The sequence below is a fragment of the Oncorhynchus tshawytscha genome, unplaced genomic scaffold (assembly GCF_018296145.1).
Source record: "Oncorhynchus tshawytscha isolate Ot180627B unplaced genomic scaffold, Otsh_v2.0 Un_contig_1390_pilon_pilon, whole genome shotgun sequence".
Taxonomy (NCBI): domain Eukaryota; kingdom Metazoa; phylum Chordata; class Actinopteri; order Salmoniformes; family Salmonidae; genus Oncorhynchus; species Oncorhynchus tshawytscha.
Window position 1 is genome coordinate 5,001 of NW_024609756.1, and position 20,000 is coordinate 25,000.

The 20,000-nt window shown below is 46.8% G+C and overlaps 1 protein-coding gene across 1 annotated transcript in view; it reads left to right on the forward strand.

The window, feature by feature from the left end:
* Positions 1-7,883: 7,883 nt before the first annotated feature.
* ehbp1 (EH domain binding protein 1) overlaps positions 7,884-20,000 on the forward strand; it is a gene marked incomplete at its 5' end in the record, with an annotated part of 277,887 nt that continues 265,770 nt past the window's right edge. Inside the window, one exon of the mRNA XM_042317637.1 lies at positions 7,884-8,065. Within this exon, the coding sequence (XP_042173571.1) occupies positions 7,884-8,065 (182 nt within the window). The remainder of the gene's footprint in view (positions 8,066-20,000) is intronic.

The window sequence follows — 20,000 nt, forward strand, 5'->3', positions numbered from 1 at the left end:
GGAGGGATGGATGGAAGGGAGAAGGGAGTAGGAGGATGGATGGAAGGGAGAGGAGGAGGGTAGGAGGGATGGATGGAAGGAGAGAGGAGGTAGGAGGATGGATGGAAGGGAGGTAGGAGGATGATGGAGAGGAGGGAGGGAGTAGGAGGGATGGATGGAAGGGAGAGGAGGGGCAGGAGGGATGGATGGAAGGGAGAGGAGGGGAGGTGGGCAGGGGATGGATGGAAGGGAGAGGGGAGGAGGGATGGATGGAAGAGAGGGGGGGAAGGGTGGAGGAGGGATGGATGGTGGGCAGGAGGATGGATGGAAGGAAGGAAGGTAGGAGGATGGATGGAAGAGAGGAGGGGCAGGAGGGATGGATAAGGCAGAGAAACAGGAAGGAGCGCTGGGTGGAAGGGAGAGGTGGGCAGGCCTGGTAGAGTAAAGGTGCAGTGGGTTGTGTTTGGGGGATGTTGGTTTGCCAGTGTGGTTCCTTTGCTTTTTCAGTTCCAATTGGAATTGTAGATGTGTTTTCTGCTCTCCTCTCATCCCTCTCTGAGCAATATGTATGTCTATCAATTTAATAACATCCATGACATGTTATGAACGCATCAATAGATGAGAGATGAAGAGACAGACAGTGAGATGGAGAGAGACAGACAGTGAGATGGAGAGAGAGATGAAGAGAGACAGACAGTGAAATGGAGAGAGACAGACAGTGAGATGGAGAGAAGATGCAGAGAGACAGACAGTGAGATGGAGAGAGAGATGCAGAGAGACAGACAGTGAGATGGAGAGAGAGAGATGAAGAGAGACACAGTGAGATGGACAGAGAGAGATGAAGAGAGACACAGTGAGATGGAGAGATGAAGAGAGACACAGTGAGATGGAGAGAGAGAGAAGAAGAGAGACACAGTGAGATGGAGAGATGAAGAGAGACACAGTGAGATGGAGAGAGAGAGATGCAGAGAGACACAGTGAGATGGAGAGAGAGAGATGAAGAGAGACACAGTGAGATGGAGAGAGAGATGAAGAGAGACACAGTGAGATGGAAAGAGAGAGAGATGAAGAGAGACACAGTGAGATAGAGATGGAGAGAGACAGACAGTGAGATGTTTGAGAAGAGAGACACAGTGAGATAGAGAGAGAGAGATGAATAGAGACACAGTGAGATGGAGAGAGACTAAAGAGAGACAGTGAGATGGAGAGAGAGATGAAGAGAGACAGTGAGATGGAGATGGAGAGAGACTAAAGAGAGACAGACAGTGAGATAGAGAGGCAAAGGCAAAGTCTTCTCATGCTTTGTTGATTTCAAAAAGCCTTCGACTCAATTTGGCATGAGGGTCTGCTATACAAACTGATGGAAAGTGGTGTTGGGCCCTGACAGTAAATCTCAGTAAGACCAAAATAATGGTGTTCCAAAAAAGGTCCAGTCACCAGGACCACAAATACAAATTCCATCTAGACACTGTTGCCCTAGAGCACACAAAAAACTATACATACCTTGGCCTAAACATCAGCGCCACAGGTAACTTCCACAAAGCTGTGAACGGTCTGAGAGACAAGGCAAGAAGGGCATTCTATGCCATCAAAAGGAACATCAAATTCAACATACCAATTAGGATCTGGCTAAAAATACTTGAATCAGTTATAGAACCCATTGCCCTTTATGGTTGTGAGGTCTGGGGTCCGCTCACCAACCAAGACTTCACAAAATGGGACAAACACCAAATTGAGATGCTGCATGCAGAATTCTGCAAAAATATCCCCCCGTGTACAACGCAGAGCACCAAGTAATGCATGCAGAGCAGAATTATGCCGATACCCACTAATTATCAAAATCCAGAAAAGAGCTGTTAAATTCTACAACCACCTAAAAGGAAGCGATTCCCAAACCTTCCACAACAAAGCCATCACCTACAGAGAGATGAACCTAGAGAAGAGTCCCTAAGCAAGCTGGTCCTGGGGCTCTGTTCACAAACACACACTACAGAGTCCCAGGACAGCAGCACAATTAGACCCAACCAAATCATGAGAAAACAAAAAGATAATTACTTGACACATTGGAAATAATTAACAAAAAAACAGAACAAACTAGAATGCTATTTGGCCCTACACAGAGAGTACACAGTGGCAGAAAACCTGACCACTGTGACTGACCCACAATTAAGGCAAGCTTTGCCTATGTACAGACTCAGTGAGCATAGCCTTGCTATTGAGAAAGGCCGCCGTAGGCAGACATGGCTCTCAAGAGAAGACAGGCTATGTGCTCACTGCCCACAAAATGAGGTGGAAATTGAGCTGCACTTCCTAACCTCCTGCCCAATGTATGACCATATTAGAGAGACATATTTCCCTCAGATTACACAGATCCACAAAGACTTTGAAAACAAATCCAATTTTGATAAACTCCCATATCTACTGGGTGAAATTCCACAGTGTGCCATCACAGCAGCAAGATTTGTGACCTGTTGCCACGAGAAAAGGGCAACCAGTGAAGAACACGCACCATTGTAAATACAACCCATATTTATGCTTATTTATTTTATATTGTGTCCTTTAACCATTTGTACATTGTTAAAACACTGTATATATGTATATATAATATGACATTTGTAATGTCTTTATTGTTTTGAAACTTCTGTATGTGTGATGTCTACTGTTAATTTTTATTGTTTATTTCACTTTATATATTATCTACCTCACTTGCTTTGGCAATGTTCAATTGAATTGAATTGAGAGACAGTGAGATGGAGAGAGAGAGATGAAGAGAGACACAGTGAGATGGAGAGAGAGATATGAAGAGAGACAGTGAGATGGAGAGAGAGATATGAAGAGAGACACAGTGAGATGGAGAGAGAGATATGAAGAGAGACACGGTGAGATGGAGATGGAGAGAGACTAAAGAGAGACAGACAGTGAGATAGAGAGAGACAGTGAGATGGAGAGAGACAGACAGTGAGATGGAGAGACACAGTGAGATGGAGAGAGACAGACAGTGAGATGGAGAGAGACAGTGAGATGAAGAGAGACACAGTGAGATGGAGAGAGAGATGGAGAGAGACAGACAGTGAGAGAGAGATGGAGAGATGGAGAGAGAGATGAATAGAGACACAGTGAGATAGAGAGATGGAGAGAGACACAGTGAGATGGAGAGAGACAGACAGTGAGATGGAGAGAGAGATGAAGAGAGACACAGTGAGATGGAGAGAGAGATGAAGAGAGACACAGTGAGATGGAGAGATTCAGTGTGATGGAGAGACACAGTGAGATGGAGAGAGACTCAGTGAGATGGAGAGAGACACAGAGAGATGAAGAGAGACACAGAGAGATGAAGAGAGACGCAGTGAGATGGAGAGAGACGCAGTGAGATGGAGAGAGACTCAGTGAGATGGAGAGAGACACAGTGAGATGGAGAGAGACTCAGTGAGATGGAGAGAGACTCAGTGAGATGGAGAGAGATTCAGTGAGATGGAGAGAGACTCAGTGAGATGGAGAGATACTCAGTGAGATGGAGAGATACTCAGTGAGATGGAGAGAGACTCAGTGAGATGGAGAGAGACTCAGTGAGATGGAGAGAGACACAGTGAGATGGAGAGAGAGATGGAGAGAGACTAAAGAGAGACAGACAGTGAGATAGAGAGAGACAGTGAGATGGAGAGAGACAGACAGTGAGATGGAGAGAGAGATGAAGAGAGACACAGTGAGATGGAGAGAGAGATGGAGAGAGACAGACAGTGAGATGGAGAGAGAGATGGAGAGATGGAGAGAGAGATGAAGAGAGAGACAGTGAGATAGAGAGATGGAGAGAGACACAGTGAGATGGAGAGAGACAGACAGTGAGATGGAGAGAGAGATGAAGAGAGACTCAGTGAGATGGAGAGAGAGATGAAGAGAGACACAGTGAGATGGAGAGATTCAGTGTGATGGAGAGAGATACAGTGAGATGGAGAGAGACACAGTGAGATGGAGAGAGACACAGAGAGATGAAGAGAGACACAGTGAGATGGAGAGAGACTCAGTGAGATGGAGAGAGACTCAGTGAGATGGAGAGAGACTCAGTGAGATGGAGAGAGATACAGTGAGATGGAGAGAGACTCAGTGAGATGGAGAGAGACACAGTGAGATGGAGAGAGACTCAGTGAGATGGAGAGAGACTCAGTGAGATGGAGAGAGACTCAGTGAGATGAGAGAGACTCAGTGAGATGGAGAGAGACTCAGTGAGATGGAGAGAGACACAGTGAGATGGAGATGGAGAGAGACTAAAGAGAGACAGACAGTGAGATAGAGAGAGACAGTGAGATGGAGAGAGACAGACAGTGAGATGGAGAGACACAGTGAGATGGAGAGAGACAGACAGTGAGATAGAGAGAGACAGTGAGATGGAGAGAGACAGACAGTGAGATGGAGAGAGAGATGAAGAGAGACAGACAGTGAGATGGAGAGAGAGATGAAGAGAGACACAGTGAGATGGAGAGAGAGATGGAGAGATGGAGAGAGACAGTGAGATGGAGAGAGACAGACAGTGAGATAGAGAGATGGAGAGAGACAGACAGTGAGATGGAGAGAGAGATGAAGAGAGACTCAGTGAGATGGAGAGAGAGAGATGGAGAGAGACTCAGTGAGATGGAGAGAGACTCAGTGAGATGGAGAGAGATACAGTGAGATGGAGAGAGACACAGTGAGATGGAGAGAGACACAGTGAGATGAAGAGAGACACAGTGAGATGGAGAGAGACACAGTGAGATGGAGAGAGACTCAGTGAGATGGAGAGAGACTCAGTGAGATGGAGAGAGACTCAGTGAGATGGAGAGAGACTCAGTGAGATGGAGAGAGACTCAGTGAGATGGAGAGAGACTCAGTGAGATGGAGAGAGACACAGTGAGATGGAGAGAGAGATGGAGAGAGACTAAAGAGAGACAGACAGTGAGATAGAGAGAGACAGTGAGATGGAGAGAGACAGACAGTGAGATGGAGAGAGAGATGAAGAGAGACACAGTGAGATGGAGAGAGAGATGGAGAGAGACAGACAGTGAGATGGAGAGAGAGATGAAGAGAGACACAGTGAGATGGAGAGAGAGATGGAGAGAGACAGACAGTGAGATGGAGAGAGAGATGAAGAGAGACACAGTGAGATGGAGAGAGAGATGGAGAGAGACAGACAGTGAGATGGAGAGAGAGATGGAGAGATGGAGAGAGACACAGTGAGATAGAGAGATGGAGAGAGACAGACAGTGAGATGGAGAGAGAGATGAAGAGAGACACAGTGAGATGGAGAGAGAGATGAAGAGAGACACAGTGAGATGGAGAGATTCAGTGAGATGGAGAGACACAGTGAGATGGAGAGAGACTCAGTGAGATGGAGAGAGACACAGTGAGATGAAGAGAGACACAGTGAGATGGAGAGAGACTCAGTGAGATGGAGAGAGATACAGTGAGATGGAGAGAGACTCCGTGAGATGGAGAGAGACTCCGTGAGATGGAGAGAGACTCAGTGAGATGGAGAGAGACTCAGTGAGATGGAGAGAGACTCAGTGAGATGAGAGAGACACAGAGAGATGAAGAGAGACACAGTGAGATGGAGAGAGAGAGAGATGAAGAGAGACACAGTGAGATGGAGAGAGAGATGAAGAGAGACACAGTGAGATGGAGAGAGAGATGGAGAGAGACAGACAGTGAGATGGAGAGAGAGATGAAGAGAGACACAGTGAGATGGAGAGAGAGATGGAGAGAGACAGACAGTGAGATGGAGAGAGAAATGGAGAGATGGAGAGAGACAGTGAGATAGAGAGATGGAGAGAGACACAGTGAGATGGAGAGAGACAGACAGTGAGATGGAGAGAGAGATGAAGAGAGACACAGTGAGATGGAGAGAGATTCAGTGAGATGGAGAGAGAGATGAAGAGAGACACAGTGAGATGGAGAGAGATTCAGTGAGATGGAGAGACACAGTGAGATGGAGAGAGACTCAGTGAGATGGAGAGATACTCAGTGAGATGGAGAGAGACTCAGTGAGATGGAGAGAGATTCAGTGAGATGGAGAGAGACACAGTGAGATGGAGAGAGACACAGTGAGATGGAGAGACACAGTGAGATGGAGAGAGACTCAGTGAGATGGAGAGATACTCAGTGAGATGGAGAGAGACTCAGTGAGATGGAGAGAGACTCAGTGAGATGGAGAGAGACTCAGTGAGATGGAGAGAGACTCAGTGAGATGGAGAGAGACACAGTGAGATGGAGAGAGAGATGGGGAGACAGACAGTGAGATGAAGAGAGATTCAGTGAGATGGAGAGAGACACAGTGAGATGGAGAGAGACACAGTGAGATGGAGAGAGACACAGTGAGATGGAGAGAGACACAGTGAGATGGAGAGAGACTCAGTGAGATGGAGAGAGACTCAGTGAGATGGAGAGACACAGTGAGATGGAGAGAGAGATGAAGAGAGACAGACAGTGAGATGAAGAGAGATTCAGTGAGATGGAGAGAGAGATGTTCAGTTCCCCAAAGACAGTTATTATGCTGGATAGAGTTGACACACTCCCTCCCAACACACAGTTCCCCAAAGACAGTTATTATGCTGGATAGAGTTGACACACTCCCTCCCAACACACAGTTCCCCAAAGACAGTTATTTAGGGAGGCAGCATGGAGGTCCTCTGTTCAGCGAGGCAGCATGGAGGTCCTCTGTTCAGCGAGGCAGCATGGAGGTCCTCTGTTCAGCGAGGCAGCATGGAGGTCCTCTGTTCAGCGAGGCAGCATGGAGGTCCTCTGTTCAGCGATGCAGCATGGAGGTCCTCTGTTCTCTGACAGCAAGGCAGAGCTCTACACCTAGAGGAGAGAGACTAGATGTATCAGTGTTTTACACCTAGAGGAGAGAGACTAGATGTATCAGTGTTTTACACCTAGAGGAGAGAGACCAGATGTATCAGTGTTTTACACCTAGAGGAGAGAGACCAGATGTTCCTTATCTAGAATTCTGACAAGACTTAGCTTCTGGCCTTTTAGCTTCTGGCCTTATAGCTTCTGGCCTATCAGCTTCTGGCCTATCAGCTTCTGGCCTATCAGCTTCTGGCCTTTTAGCTTCTGGCCTTTTAGCTTCTGGCCTTTTAGCTTCTGGCCTTTTAGCTTCTGGCCTTTTAGCTTCTGGCCTGTCAGCTTCTGGCCTATCAGCTGCTGGCCTTTAGCTTCTGGCCTATCAGCTGCTGGCCTGTTAGCTTCTGGCCTATCAGCTGCTGGCCTTTAGCTTCTGGCCTATCAGCTGCTGGCCTATCAGCTTCTGGCCTATCAGCTGCTGGCCTGTTAGCTTCTGGCCTATCAGCTGCTGGCCTGTTAGCTTCTGGCCTATCAGCTGCTGGCCTATTTTTCACTTCCAAGTTGTCACCCCCCCACCCCTCTTAAGACATTTCATGATTTATTTCCATGTGTTGTGTGAACAGCGAACAACACACGACATCGGTCTTCTCTAGTTCCATTCCCATGATGCCTTTTACCAGGGTTGTGGTGACATGGGCCCAGTTCCATATCGGCCCCTAGCTCCTACCTGGACGCACTTTGGAAGATCAGAACGGGTTTGGATTGGTATGGTTGTTGTACTAATGGGCCTTTATGCCATTATTCTCTCCAGCTGTCTAATGGTTTCAGATGTGGTGCCACTGGGAAGAGGCTGTGGGAAGTAGAGGGATGGTGACAGAATAGAATATTATTCCTTTATTAGACATTCCATCAGCCGAAAACACCTTCAATCTATCCACCAGATTTTAACAAGTATTTATCCCTCCCTCCCTCCCCTCTTTCCCTCTTTCCGTCCCTCCCTACCCTCTTTCCCTACCCTCCCTCCCCTCCTTCCCCACCCTCCCTCCCCTCCTTCCCCCCTCCCTCCCTCCCTCCCTCCCTCCATCTCTCAGGAGTCTCCTTCAGGTCGTAGAAAGGCTCTGGCTAGCAGCAGCATCAACATGAAGCAGTATGCCAGCCCCATGCCCACACAGACTGACGTCAAGCTCAAGTTCAAGCCCCTCTCCAAGAAGGTGGTGTCTGCCACGCTACAGTTCTCCCTCTCCTGCATCTTCCTCCGTGAGGGCAAGGCCACGTAAGTCCACACACACACACACACACACACACACACACACACACACACACACACACACACACACACACACACACACGGCAAAGCCACGTAAATATGCTCCCTTCACAAAGTCAACCCCCACCCCAAATCTAGCCCCTAAACATCTATCCTCCTTGAACTCGTCTTTTACTACTCTGGTCTTCTTCTCTTTCTTCCATATCAGTTCCTATCTGTTTCTTTCCTTTTTCTGTCTTCCTACTTCCCCTTCTGTTGTTCTCCCCCTCCTCTCTCTCTCCCTCTCTTCTGTTGTTCTCCTCCTCCTCTCTCTCTCCCTCTCTTCTGTTGTTCTCACCCTCCTCTCTCTCTCTCCCTCTTCTGTTGTTCTCTCCCCTCCTCTCTCTCCCCCTCCTCTCTCTCCCTCTCTTCTGTTGTTCTCACCCCCTCTCTCTCCCCCTCCCTCTCTCTCTCCCTCTCTTCTGTTGTTCTCCCCTCCTCTCTCTCTCTCCCTCTTCTGTTGTTCTCCCCCTCCCTCTCTCTCCCCTCTCTTCTGTTGTTCTCACCCTCTCTCTCTCTCCCCTCCTCTCTCTCCCTCTCTTCTGTTGTTTCACCCTCCTCTCTCCCCCTCCTCTCTCTCCCTCTCTTCTGTTGTTCTCCCCCTCCCTCTCTCTCCCTCTCTTCTGTTGTTCTCCCCCTCCTCTCTCTCCCTCTCTTCTGTTGTTCTCCCCCTCCTCTCTCTCCCTCTCTTCTGTTGTTCTCCCCCTCCTCTCTCTCCCTCTCTTCTGTTGTTCTCCCCCTCCTCTCTCTCACCCTCTCTTCTGTTGTTCTCCCCCTCCTCTCTCTCTCTCCCTCTCTTCTGTTGTTCTCCCCCTCCCTCTCTCTCTCCCTCTCTTCTGTTGTTCTCCCCCTCTCTCTCTCTCTCTGCCTCTCTTCTGTTGTTCTCCCCCTTCTCTCTCTCTCCCTCTCTTCTGTTGTTCTCCTCCTCCTCTCTCTCTCCCTCTCTTCTGTTGTTTCCCCTCCTCTCTCTCTCTCCCTCTCTTCTGTTGTTCTCCTCCTCCTCTCTCTCTCCCTCTCTTCTGTTGTTCCCCCTCCTCTCTCTCTCTCTCTTCTGTTGTTCTCACCCTCCCTCTCTCCCCCCTCTCTCTCTCCCCCTCTCTCTCTCTCCCTCTCTTCTGTTGTTCTCACCCTCCTCTCCTCTCCCCCTCCTCTCTCCCCTCTCTCTCTCTCCCTCTTCTGTTGTTCTCCTCCTCCTCTCTCCCTCTCTTCTGTTGTTCTCACCCTCCTCTCTCTCTCCCTCTCTTCTGTTGTTCTCCCCCTCTCTCTCTCTCCCTCTTCTGTTGTTCTCTCCCCTCCTCTCTCTCCCCTCTCTTCTGTTGTTCTCCTCCTCTCTCTCCCTCTCTTCTGTTGTTCTCCCCTCCTCTCTCTCCCCTCTCTTCTGTTGTTCTCCCCCTCCTCTCTCCCCTCTCTTCTGTTGTTCTCACCCTCCTCTCTCTCTCCCTCTCTTCTGTTGTTCTCCCCCTCCTCTCTCTCCCTCTCTTCTGTTGTTCTCCCCTCCTCTCTCTCCCCTCTCTTCTGTTGTTCTCACCCTCCTCTCTCTCTCTCTTCTGTTGTTCTCCCCCTCTCTCTCTCCCTCTCTTCTGTTGTTCTCCCCTCCTCTCTCTCCCCTCTCTTCTGTTGTTCTCACCCTCCTCTCTCTCTCCCTCTCTCTTCTGTTGTTCTCCCCCTCCTCTCTCTCTCCCTCTCTTCTGTTGTTCTCCCCCTCCTCTCTCTCCCTCTCTTCTGTTGTTCTCCCCCCCTCTCTCTCTCTCCCTCTTCTGTTGTTCTCCCCCTCCTCTCTCTCTCCCTCTCTTCTGTTGTTCTCCCCTCCTCTCTCTCTCTCCCTCTCTTCTGTTGTTCTCCCCTCCCTCTCTCCCTCCTCTCTCTCTCCCTCTCTTCTGTTGTTCTCCCCTCCTCTCTCTCTCCCTCTCTTCTGTTGTTCTCCCCAGTCCTCTCTCTCTCCCCCTCTCTTCTGTTGTTCTCCCCTCCTCTCTCTCTCTCCCTCTCTTCTGTTGTTCTACCCCTCTCTCTCTCTCCCTCTCTTCTGTTGTTCTCCTCCTCCTCTCTCTCCCCCTCTCTTCTGTTGTTCTCCTCCTCCTCTCTCTCTCCCTCTCTTCTGTTGTTCTCCTCCTCCTCTCTCTCTCTCCCCCTCTCTTCTGTTGTTCTCCCCCCCTCTCTCTCTCTCTCCCTCTCTTCTGTTGTTCTCCCCCTCTCTCTCTCTCCCTCTCTTCTGTTGTTCTCCTCCTCCTCTCTCTCCCCCTCTCTTCTGTTGTTCTCCTCCTCCTCTCTCTCTCCCTCTCTTCTGTTGTTCTCCTCCTCCCTCTCTCTCCCCTCTCTTCTGTTGTTCTCCTCCTCCTCTCTCTCTCCCTCTCTTCTGTTGTTCTCCCCTCCTCTCTCTCTCTCCTCTCTTCTGTTGTTCTCCTCCTCCTCTCTCTCCCCCTCTCTTCTGTTGTTCTCCTCCTCCTCTCTCTCTCCCTCTCTTCTGTTGTTCTCCTCCTCCTCTCTCTCCCCCTCTCTTCTGTTGTCTCTCCTCTCCCTCTCTCCTCTCTTCTGTTGTTCTCCTCCTCCTCTCTCTCCCTCTCTTCTGTTGTTCTCCTCCTCTCTCTCTCCCTCTCTTCTGTTGTTCTCCTCCTCTCTCTCTCTCCCTCTCTTCTGTTGTTCTCCTCCTCCTCTCTCTCTCCCTCTCTTCTGTTGTTCTCCTCCTCCTCTCTCTCTCCCCTCTCTTCTGTTGTTCTCCTCCTCCTCTCTCTCCCTCTCTTCTGTTGTTCTCCTCCTACCAGTCTCTCTCTCTCCCTCTCTTCTGTTGTTCTCCCAGTCTCCCTCTCTCTCTCTCCCTCTCTTCTGTTGTCTACCTCCTCCTCTCTCTCTCCCTCTCTTCTGTTGTTCTCCCCTCCTCCTCTCTCTCTCCCTCTCTTCTGTTGTTCTCCTCTCCTATAATACCAGTCTCTTCTGTTGTTCTCACCCTCTCTCTCTCCCCCTCCTCTCTCTCCCTCTCTTCTGTTGTTCTCCCCCTCTCTCTCTCTCCCCCTCTCTTCTGTTGTTCTCCCCTCCTCTCTCTCCCCCTCCCTCTCTCCCTCTCTTCTGTTGTTCTCCCCCTCCTCTCTCTCTCCCCCTCTCTTCTGTTGTTCTCCCCCCCTCTCTCTCTCCCCTCTCTTCTGTTGTTCTCCCCCTCCTCTCTCTCTCCCCCTCTCTTCTGTTGTTCTCACCCCCTCTCTCCCCCTCCTCTCTCTCCCTCTCTTCTGTTGTTCTCCCTCCTCTCTCTCTCTCCCCTCTCTTCTGTTGTTCTCCCCTCCTCTCTCTCCCCTCTCTTCTGTTGTTCTCCCCTCCTCTCTCTCTCCCTCTCTTCTGTTGTTCTCCCCTCCTCTCTCTCTCCCCCTCTCTTCTGTTGTTCTCCCCTCCTCTCTCTCTCCCTCTCTTCTGTTGTTCTCCCCTCCTCTCTCTCTCCCCCCTCTCTTCTGTTGTCTCTCCCCTCCTCTCTCTCTCCCTCTCTTCTGTTGTTCTCCCCCCCCTCTCTCTCTCTCCCCTCTCTTCTGTTGTTCTCCCCCCTCTCTCTCTCTCCCTCTCTTCTGTTGTTCTCCCTCAGTGTGTAATACCAGTCTCTCTCTCTCTCTCTCCCCCTCAGTCTCTCTCTCTCCCTCTCTTCTGTTGTTCTCCTCCTCCTCTCTCTCTCCCTCTCTTCTGTTGTTCTCCCCCTCTACCTCTCTCTCCCTCTCTTCTGTTGTTCTCCCCCCCTCTCTCTCTCTCTTCTGTTGTTCTCACCCTCCTCTCTCTCTCTCCCTCTCTTCTGTTGTTCTCCCCCTCCTCTCTCTCCCTCTCTCTTTTGTTGAGTGGATACAGTCTATTCATATTCCATTTCCTTCCCTGCACTCGATAGAGAGTAAAGGCAGAAGAAAGGAATAGAGAATGTTTGATTTCTGCGAACGTCCTCCTGCCGTCCTCAATACAAACAGGACGATAATACCAGTCTCAGTGTAATACCAGTCTCAGTATAATACCAGTCTCAGTATAATACCAGTCTCAGTATAATACCAGTCTCAGTATAATACCAGTCTCAGTATAATACCAGTCTCAGTGTAATACCAGTCTCAGTGTAATACCAGTCTCAGTGTAATACCAGTCTCAGTGTAATACCAGTCTCAGTGTAATACCAGTCTCAGTGTATAATACCAGTCTCAGTATAATACCAGTCTCAGTATAATACCAGTCTCAGTGTATAATACCAGTCTCAGTGTAATACCAGTCTCAGTGTAATACCAGTCTCAGTGTAATACCAGTCTCAGTGTATAATACCAGTCTCAGTGTAATACCAGTCTCAGTGTAATACCAGTCTCAGTGTGTAATACCAGTCTCAGTGTGTAATACCAGTCTCAGTATAATACCAGTCTCAGTATAATACCAGTCTCAGTGTGTAATACCAGTCTCAGTGTGTAATACCAGTCTCAGTGTATAATACCAGTCTCAGTATAATACCAGTCTCAGTGTATAATACCAGTCTCAGTGTAATACCAGTCTCAGTGTAATACCAGTCTCAGTGTGTAATACCAGTCTCAGTGTGTAATACCAGTCTCAGTGTGTAATACCAGTCTCAGTATAATACCAGTCTCAGTATAATACCAGTCTCAGTGTGTAATACCAGTCTCAGTGTGTAATACCAGTCTCAGTGTATAATACCAGTCTCAGTATAATACCAGTCTCAGTATAATACCAGTCTCAGTGTGTAATACCAGTCTCAGTGTATAATACCAGTCTCAGTGTATAATACCAGTCTCAGTATAATACCAGTCTCAGTATAATACCAGTCTCAGTGTATAATACCAGTCTCAGTGTATAATACCAGTCTCAGTGTATAATACCAGTCTCAGTGTATAATACCAGTCTCAGTATAATACCAGTCTCAGTATAATACCAGTCTCAGTATAATACCAGTCTCAGTGTGTAATACCAGTCTCAGTATGTAATACCAGTCTCAGTATGTAATACCAGTCTCAGTGTATAATACCAGTCTCAGTGTATAATACCAGTCTCAGTGTGTAATACCAGTCTCAGTATGTAATACCAGTCTCAGTATGTAATACCAGTCTCAGTATGTAATACCAGTCTCAGTATAATACCAGTCTCAGTGTAATACCAGTCTCAGTGTATAATACCAGTCTCAGTATAATACCAGTCTCAGTGTGTAATACCAGTCTCAGTGTGTAATACCAGTCTCAGTGTATAATACCAGTCTCAGTGTGTAATACCAGTCTCAGTATAATACCAGTCTCAGTATGTAATACCAGTCTCAGTGTAATACCAGTCTCAGTGTATAATACCAGTCTCAGTATGTAATACCAGTCTCAATGTAATACCAGTCTCAGTATGTAATACCAGTCTCAATGTAATACCAGTCTCAGTATAATACCAGTCTCGGTGTGTAATACCAGTCTCGGTGTGTAATACCAGTCTCAGTATGTAATACCAGTCTCAGTATGTAATACCAGTCTCAGTATGTAATACCAGTCTCAATGTAATACCAGTCTCAGTATAATACCAGTCTCAGTGTGTAATACCAGTCTCAGTGTGTAATACCAGTCTCAGTGTATAATACCAGTCTCAGTGTGTAATACCAGTCTCAGTGTATAATACCAGTCTCAGTGTGTAATACCAGTCTCAGTGTGTAATACCAGTCTCAGTGTGTAATACCAGTCTCAGTGTGTAATACCAGTCTCAGTGTAATACCAGTCTGTGTGTAATACCAGTCTCAGTGTGTAATACCAGTCTCAGTGTGTAATAGCAGTCTCAGTGTAATACCAGTCTCAGTATAATACCAGTCTCAGTATAATACCAGTCTCAGTATAATACCAGTCTCAGTATAATACCAGTCTCAGTATAATACCAGTCTCAGTATGTAATACCAGTCTCAGTATAATACCAGTCTCAGTATGTAATACCAGTCTCAGTGTGTAATACCAGTCTCAGTGTGTAATACCAGTCTCAGTATAATACCAGTCTCAGTGTGTAATACCAGTCTCAGTGTATAATACCAGTCTCAGTGTGTAATACCAGTCTCAGTGTGTAATACCAGTCTCGGTGTGTAATACCAGTCTCAGTGTAATACCAGTCTGTGTGTAATACCAGTCTCAGTGTGTAATACCAGTCTCAGTGTGTAATAGCAGTCTCAGTGTAATACCAGTCTCAGTATAATACCAGTCTCAGTATAATACCAGTCTCAGTATAATACCAGTCTCAGTATAATACCAGTCTCAGTATGTAATACCAGTCTCAGTGTAATACCAGTCTCAGTGTGTAATAACAGTCACAGTATAATACCAGTCTCAGTATAATACCAGTCACAGTATAATACCAGTCTCAGTGTGTAATACCAGTCACAGTATAATACCAGTCTCAGTATAATACCAGTCTCAGTATGTAATACCAGTCTCAGTGTGTAATACCAGTCTCAGTGTGTAATACCAGTCTCAGTATAATACCAGTCTCAGTATAATACCAGTCTCAGTGTGTAATACCAGTCTCAGTATAATACCAGTCTCAGTGTATAATACCAGTCTCAGTGTGTAATACCAGTCTGAGTGTATAATACCAGTCTCAGTATAATACCAGTCTCAGTATAATACCAGTCTCAGTGTGTAATACCAGTCTCAGTGTGTAATACCAGTCTCAGTATAATACCAGTCTCAGTGTGTAATACCAGTCACAGTATAATACCAGTCTCAGTGTGTAATACCAGTCTCAGTGTGTAATACCAGTCTCAGTATAATACCAGTCTCAGTGTGTAATACCAGTCTCAGTATAATACCAGTCTCAGTGTGTAATACCAGTCTCAGTGTATAATACCAGTCTCAGTGTGTAATACCAGTCTCAGTATAATACCAGTCTCAGTATATACCAGTCACAGTATAATACCAGTCTCAGTGTGTAATACCAGTCACAGTATAATACCAGTCTCAGTATAATACCAGTCTCAGTATAATACCAGTCACAGTATAATACCAGTCTCAGTATAATACCAGTCTCAGTATAATACCAGTCACAGTATAATACCAGTCTCAGTGTGTAATACCAGTCTCAGTGTGTAATACCAGTCTCAGTGTAATACCAGTCTCAGTATAATACCAGTCTCAGTATGTAATACCAGTCTCAGTATAATACTAGTCTCAGTATAATACCAGTCTCAGTGTGTAATACCAGTCTCAGTATAATACCAGTCTCAGTATAATACTAGTCTCAGTATAATACCAGTCTCAGTGTATAATACCAGTCTCAGTGTAATACCAGTCTCAGTATAATACCAGTCACAGTATAATACCAGTCTCAGTGTGTAATACCAGTCTCAGTGTGTAATACCAGTCTCAGTGTAATACCAGTCTCAGTATAATACCAGTCTCAGTATGTAATACCAGTCTCAGTGTGTAATACCAGTCTCAGTGTATAATACCAGTCTCAGTGTATAATACCAGTCTCAGTATAATACCAGTCTCAGTGTGTAATACCAGTCTCAGTGTATAATACCAGTCTCAGTGTATAATACCAGTCTCAGTATGTAATACCAGTCTCAGTGTATAATACCAGTCTCAGTGTATAATACCAGTCTCAGTGTATAATACCAGTCTCAGTGTAATACCAGTCTCAGTGTAATACCAGTCTCAGTATAATACCAGTCTCAGTATAATACCAGTCTCAGTATGTAATACCAGTCTCAGTGTATAATACCAGTCTCAGTATAATACCAGTGTCAGTATGTAATACCAGTCTCAGTATGTAATACCAGTCTCAGTATGTAATACCAGTCTCAGTGTATAATACCAGTCTCAGTGTATAATACCAGTCTCAGTATAATACCAGTCTCAGTATAATACCAGTCTCAGTGTGTAATACCAGTCTCAGTGTATAATACCAGTCTCAGTGTATAATACCAGTCTCAGTGTAATACCAGTCTCAGTGTAATACCAGTCTCAGTGTGTAATACCAGTCTCAGTGTGTAATACCAGTCTCAGTATGTAATACCAGTCTCAGTGTGTAATACCAGTCTCAGTATAATACCAGTCTCAGTGTAATACCAGTCTCAGTATGTAATACCAGTCTCAGTGTGTAATACCAGTCTCAGTATGTAATACCAGTCTCAGTGTATAATACCAGTCTCAGTATAATACCAGTCTCAGTATAATATCAGTCTCAGTGTGTAATACCAGTCTCAGTGTGTATTACCAGTCTCAGTATGTAATACCAGTCTCAGTATAATACCAGTCTCAGTATGTAATACCAGTCTCAGTGTATAATACCAGTCTCAGTGTATAATACCAGTCTCAGTGTATAATACCAGTCTCAGTGTATAATACCAGTCTCAGTGTATAATACCAGTCTCAGTATAATACCAGTCTCAGTGTATAATACCAGTCTCAGTATAATACCAGTCTCAGTGTGTAATACCAGTCTCAGTGTATAATACCAGTCTCAGTGTATAATACCAGTCTCAGTGTAATACCAGTCTCAGTGTATAATACCAGTCTCAGTATAATACCAGTCTCAGTATAATACCAGTCTCAGTATGTAATACCAGTCTCAGTGTATAATACCAGTCTCAGTGTATAATACCAGTCTCAGTGTGTAATACCAGTCTCAGTGTAATACCAGTCTCAGTATAATACCAGTCTCAGTGTGTAATACCAGTCTCAGTGTGTAATACCAGTCTCAGTGTGTAATACCAGTCTCAGTGTAATACCAGTCTCAGTGTATAATACCAGTCTCAGTGTATAATACCAGTCTCAGTATAATACCAGTCTCAGTATAATACCAGTCTCAGTGTGTAATACCAGTCTCAGTATAATACCAGTCTCAGTGTATAATACCAGTCTCAGTGTATAATACCAGTCTCAGTGTATAATACCAGTCTCAGTGTGTAATACCAGTCTCAGTGTGTAATACCAGTCTCAGTATAATACCAGTCTCAGTGTAATACCAGTCTCAGTATGTAATACCAGTCTCAGTATAATACCAGTCTCAGTGTGTAATACCAGTCTCAGTGTGTAATACCAGTCTCAGTGTATAATACCAGTCTCAGTGTGTAATACCAGTCTCAGTGTGTAATACCAGTCTCAGTGTATAATACCAGTCTCAGTGTATAATACCAGTCTCAGTATAATACCAGTCTCAGTGTATAATACCAGTCTCAGTGTATAATACCAGTCTCAGTGTGTAATACCAGTCTCAGTGTATAATACCAGTCTCAGTGTATAATACCAGTCTCAGTGTGTAATACCAGTCTCAGTGTATAATACCAGTCTCAGTACCAGTATAATACCAGTCTCAGTGTATAATACCAGTCTCAGTGTGTAATACCAGTCTCAGTGTGTAATACCAGTCTCAGTATAATACCAGTCTCAGTATAATACCAGTCTCAGTGTATAATACCAGTCTCAGTGTGTAATACCAGTCTCAGTATAATACCAGTCTCAGTATAATACCAGTCTCAGTGTATAATCTCCAGTCTCAGTATAATACCAGTCTCAGTGTGTAATACCAGTCTCAGTGTAATACCAGTCTCAGTGTGTAATACCAGTCTCAGTGTGTAATACCAGTCTCAGTGTATAATACCAGTCTCAGTGTATAATACCAGTCTCAGTATAATACCAGTCTCATTGTGTAATACCAGTCTCAGTATAATACCAGTCTCAGTGTGTAATACCAGTCTCAGTATAATACCAGTCTCAGTGTGTAATACCAGTCTCAGTATAATACCAGTCTCAGTGTGTAATACCAGTCTCAGTATAATACCAGTCTCATTGTGTAATACCAGTCTCAGTATAATACCAGTCTCAGTATAATACCAGTCTCAGTGTGTAATACCAGTCTCAGTATAATACCAGTCTCATTGTGTAATACCAGTCTCAGTATAATACCAGTCTCAGTGTGTAATACCAGTCTCAGTGTAATACCAGTCTCAGTGTATAATACCAGTCTCAGTATAATACCAGTCTCAGTGTGTAATACCAGTCTCAGTGTGTAATACCAGTCTCAGTATAATACCAGTCTCAGTATAATACCAGTCTCAGTGTGTAATACCAGTCTCAGTGTGTAATACCAGTCTCAGTATGTAATACCAGTCTCAGTGTGTAATACCAGTCTCAGTGTGTAATACCAGTCTCAGTGTAATACCAGTCTCAGTGTGTAATACCAGTCTCAGTGTATAATACCAGTCTCAGTGTGTAATACCAGTCTCAGTGTATAATACCAGTCTCAGTGTAATACCAGTCTCAGTGTGTAATACCAGTCTCAGTGTGTAATACCAGTCTCAGTGTACATACTACCAGTCTCTGTATAGCACCAGTCAACCTCTAGTCACCCTCAGTTTCAGAATGAGAATATCTCTCATTCAATGGATCCATATTCTCTCCAGCATTCTCTCTCTCTCTCTCTGTTCTCTCTCTCTCTCTCTCTCTCTCTGTGTTCTCTCTGTTCTCTCTCTCTCTCTCTCTCTGTTCTCTCTCTCTCCCTCTTTCTATGCTCTTTCTCTCCCTCTTTCTATGCTCTTTCTTTCCCTCTTTCTATATTCTCTCTCTCCTCGGTCCCTTTGATAAGTGCTATTTTGTCTGATCTTGCCGTCACACAGCCAGTTAAAACAGCACCAGCTCCTTTGTTGTGCAGAGGAACCGGGAGCGGCAGTGTGTGACCTCTCTTAACCCTTCAGAGAACCATGTCACTGCCCACAAATAAACTCCATTACATCAGTTCAAATCAGCTTCTATTGCTTCTGTCGCCTGGCCCGCTTCTGTTGTCTGGCCTGCTTCTGTCTTCCGGCCCGCTGCTGTCGCCTGGCCCGCTTCTGTGTCCTGGCCCGCTGCTGTCGCCTGGCCCGCTACTGTCTCCTGTCCCGCTACTGTCTCCTGTCCCGCTTCTGTCTCCTGTCCCGCTACTGTCTCCTGTCCCGCTTCTGTCTCCTGGCCCGCTGCTGTCTCCTGGCCCGCTGCTGTCTCCTGGCCCGCTGCTGTCTCCTGGCCTGCCGCCACAGAAAAGACCACTGTATTTATTTTTGAAGGAGAGAGAGAAATAGACGGGTGGGGGGGAGAAGGAGTGAGAGAGAGAGAGAGAGAGAGAGGAGGAGAAAGAGAAAGCCAGGGAGAGAGAGGATGAGGGAGAGAGGTGGTGGTGGGGGAGAGGGAAGGAGGGAGAGGGGAGGGGAGGAGAAAGGGAGAGAGGTGGTGGGAATGAGTGCGAGAGCCAGGGGAGAGAGAGGTGGTGGTGGGGGAGAGGGAAGGAGGGAGAGAGCCAGGGTGGGAGAGAGGTGGTGGTGGGGGGAGAGGGAAGGAGGGAGAGGGGAGGCGAGGAGAAAGGGAGAAGAGGTGGTGGTAGGGGAGAGGGGAATGAGTGCGAGAGCCAGGGTGGGAGAGAGGTGGTGGGGGGAGAGAGAGAGGTGGGAGAGAGGTGGTGGTGGGGGAGAGGGGAAGTAGTGCGAGAGCCAGGGTGGGAGAGAGGTGGTGGGGGGGAGAGAGAGGTGGGAGAGAGGTGGTGGTGGGGGGAGAGGGGAAGTAGTGCGAGAGCCAGGGTGGGAGAGAGGTGGTGGGGGGGAGAGAGAGGTGGGAGAGAGGTGGTGGTAGGGGAGAGGGGAATGAGTGCGAGAGCCAGGGTGGGAGAGAGGTGGTGGGGGGAGAGAGAGAGGTGGGAGAGAGGTGGTGGTGGGGGAGAGGGGAAGTAGTGCGAGAGCCAGGGTGGGAGAGAGGTGGTGGGGAGAGGGAGGTGGTGGGGGAGAGGGAGGTGGTGGGGGAGAGGGAGGTGGTGGGAAGGAGTGAGAGAGAGTTAATCCCAGAGTGTTATCTATCTGGTGGTGTCTGGATGTGAAACCCCTCGGCAGAGTGTGTTTTCTCCTTGCCCCTCACACACACACACACACACACACACACACACACACACACACACACACACGTGCACA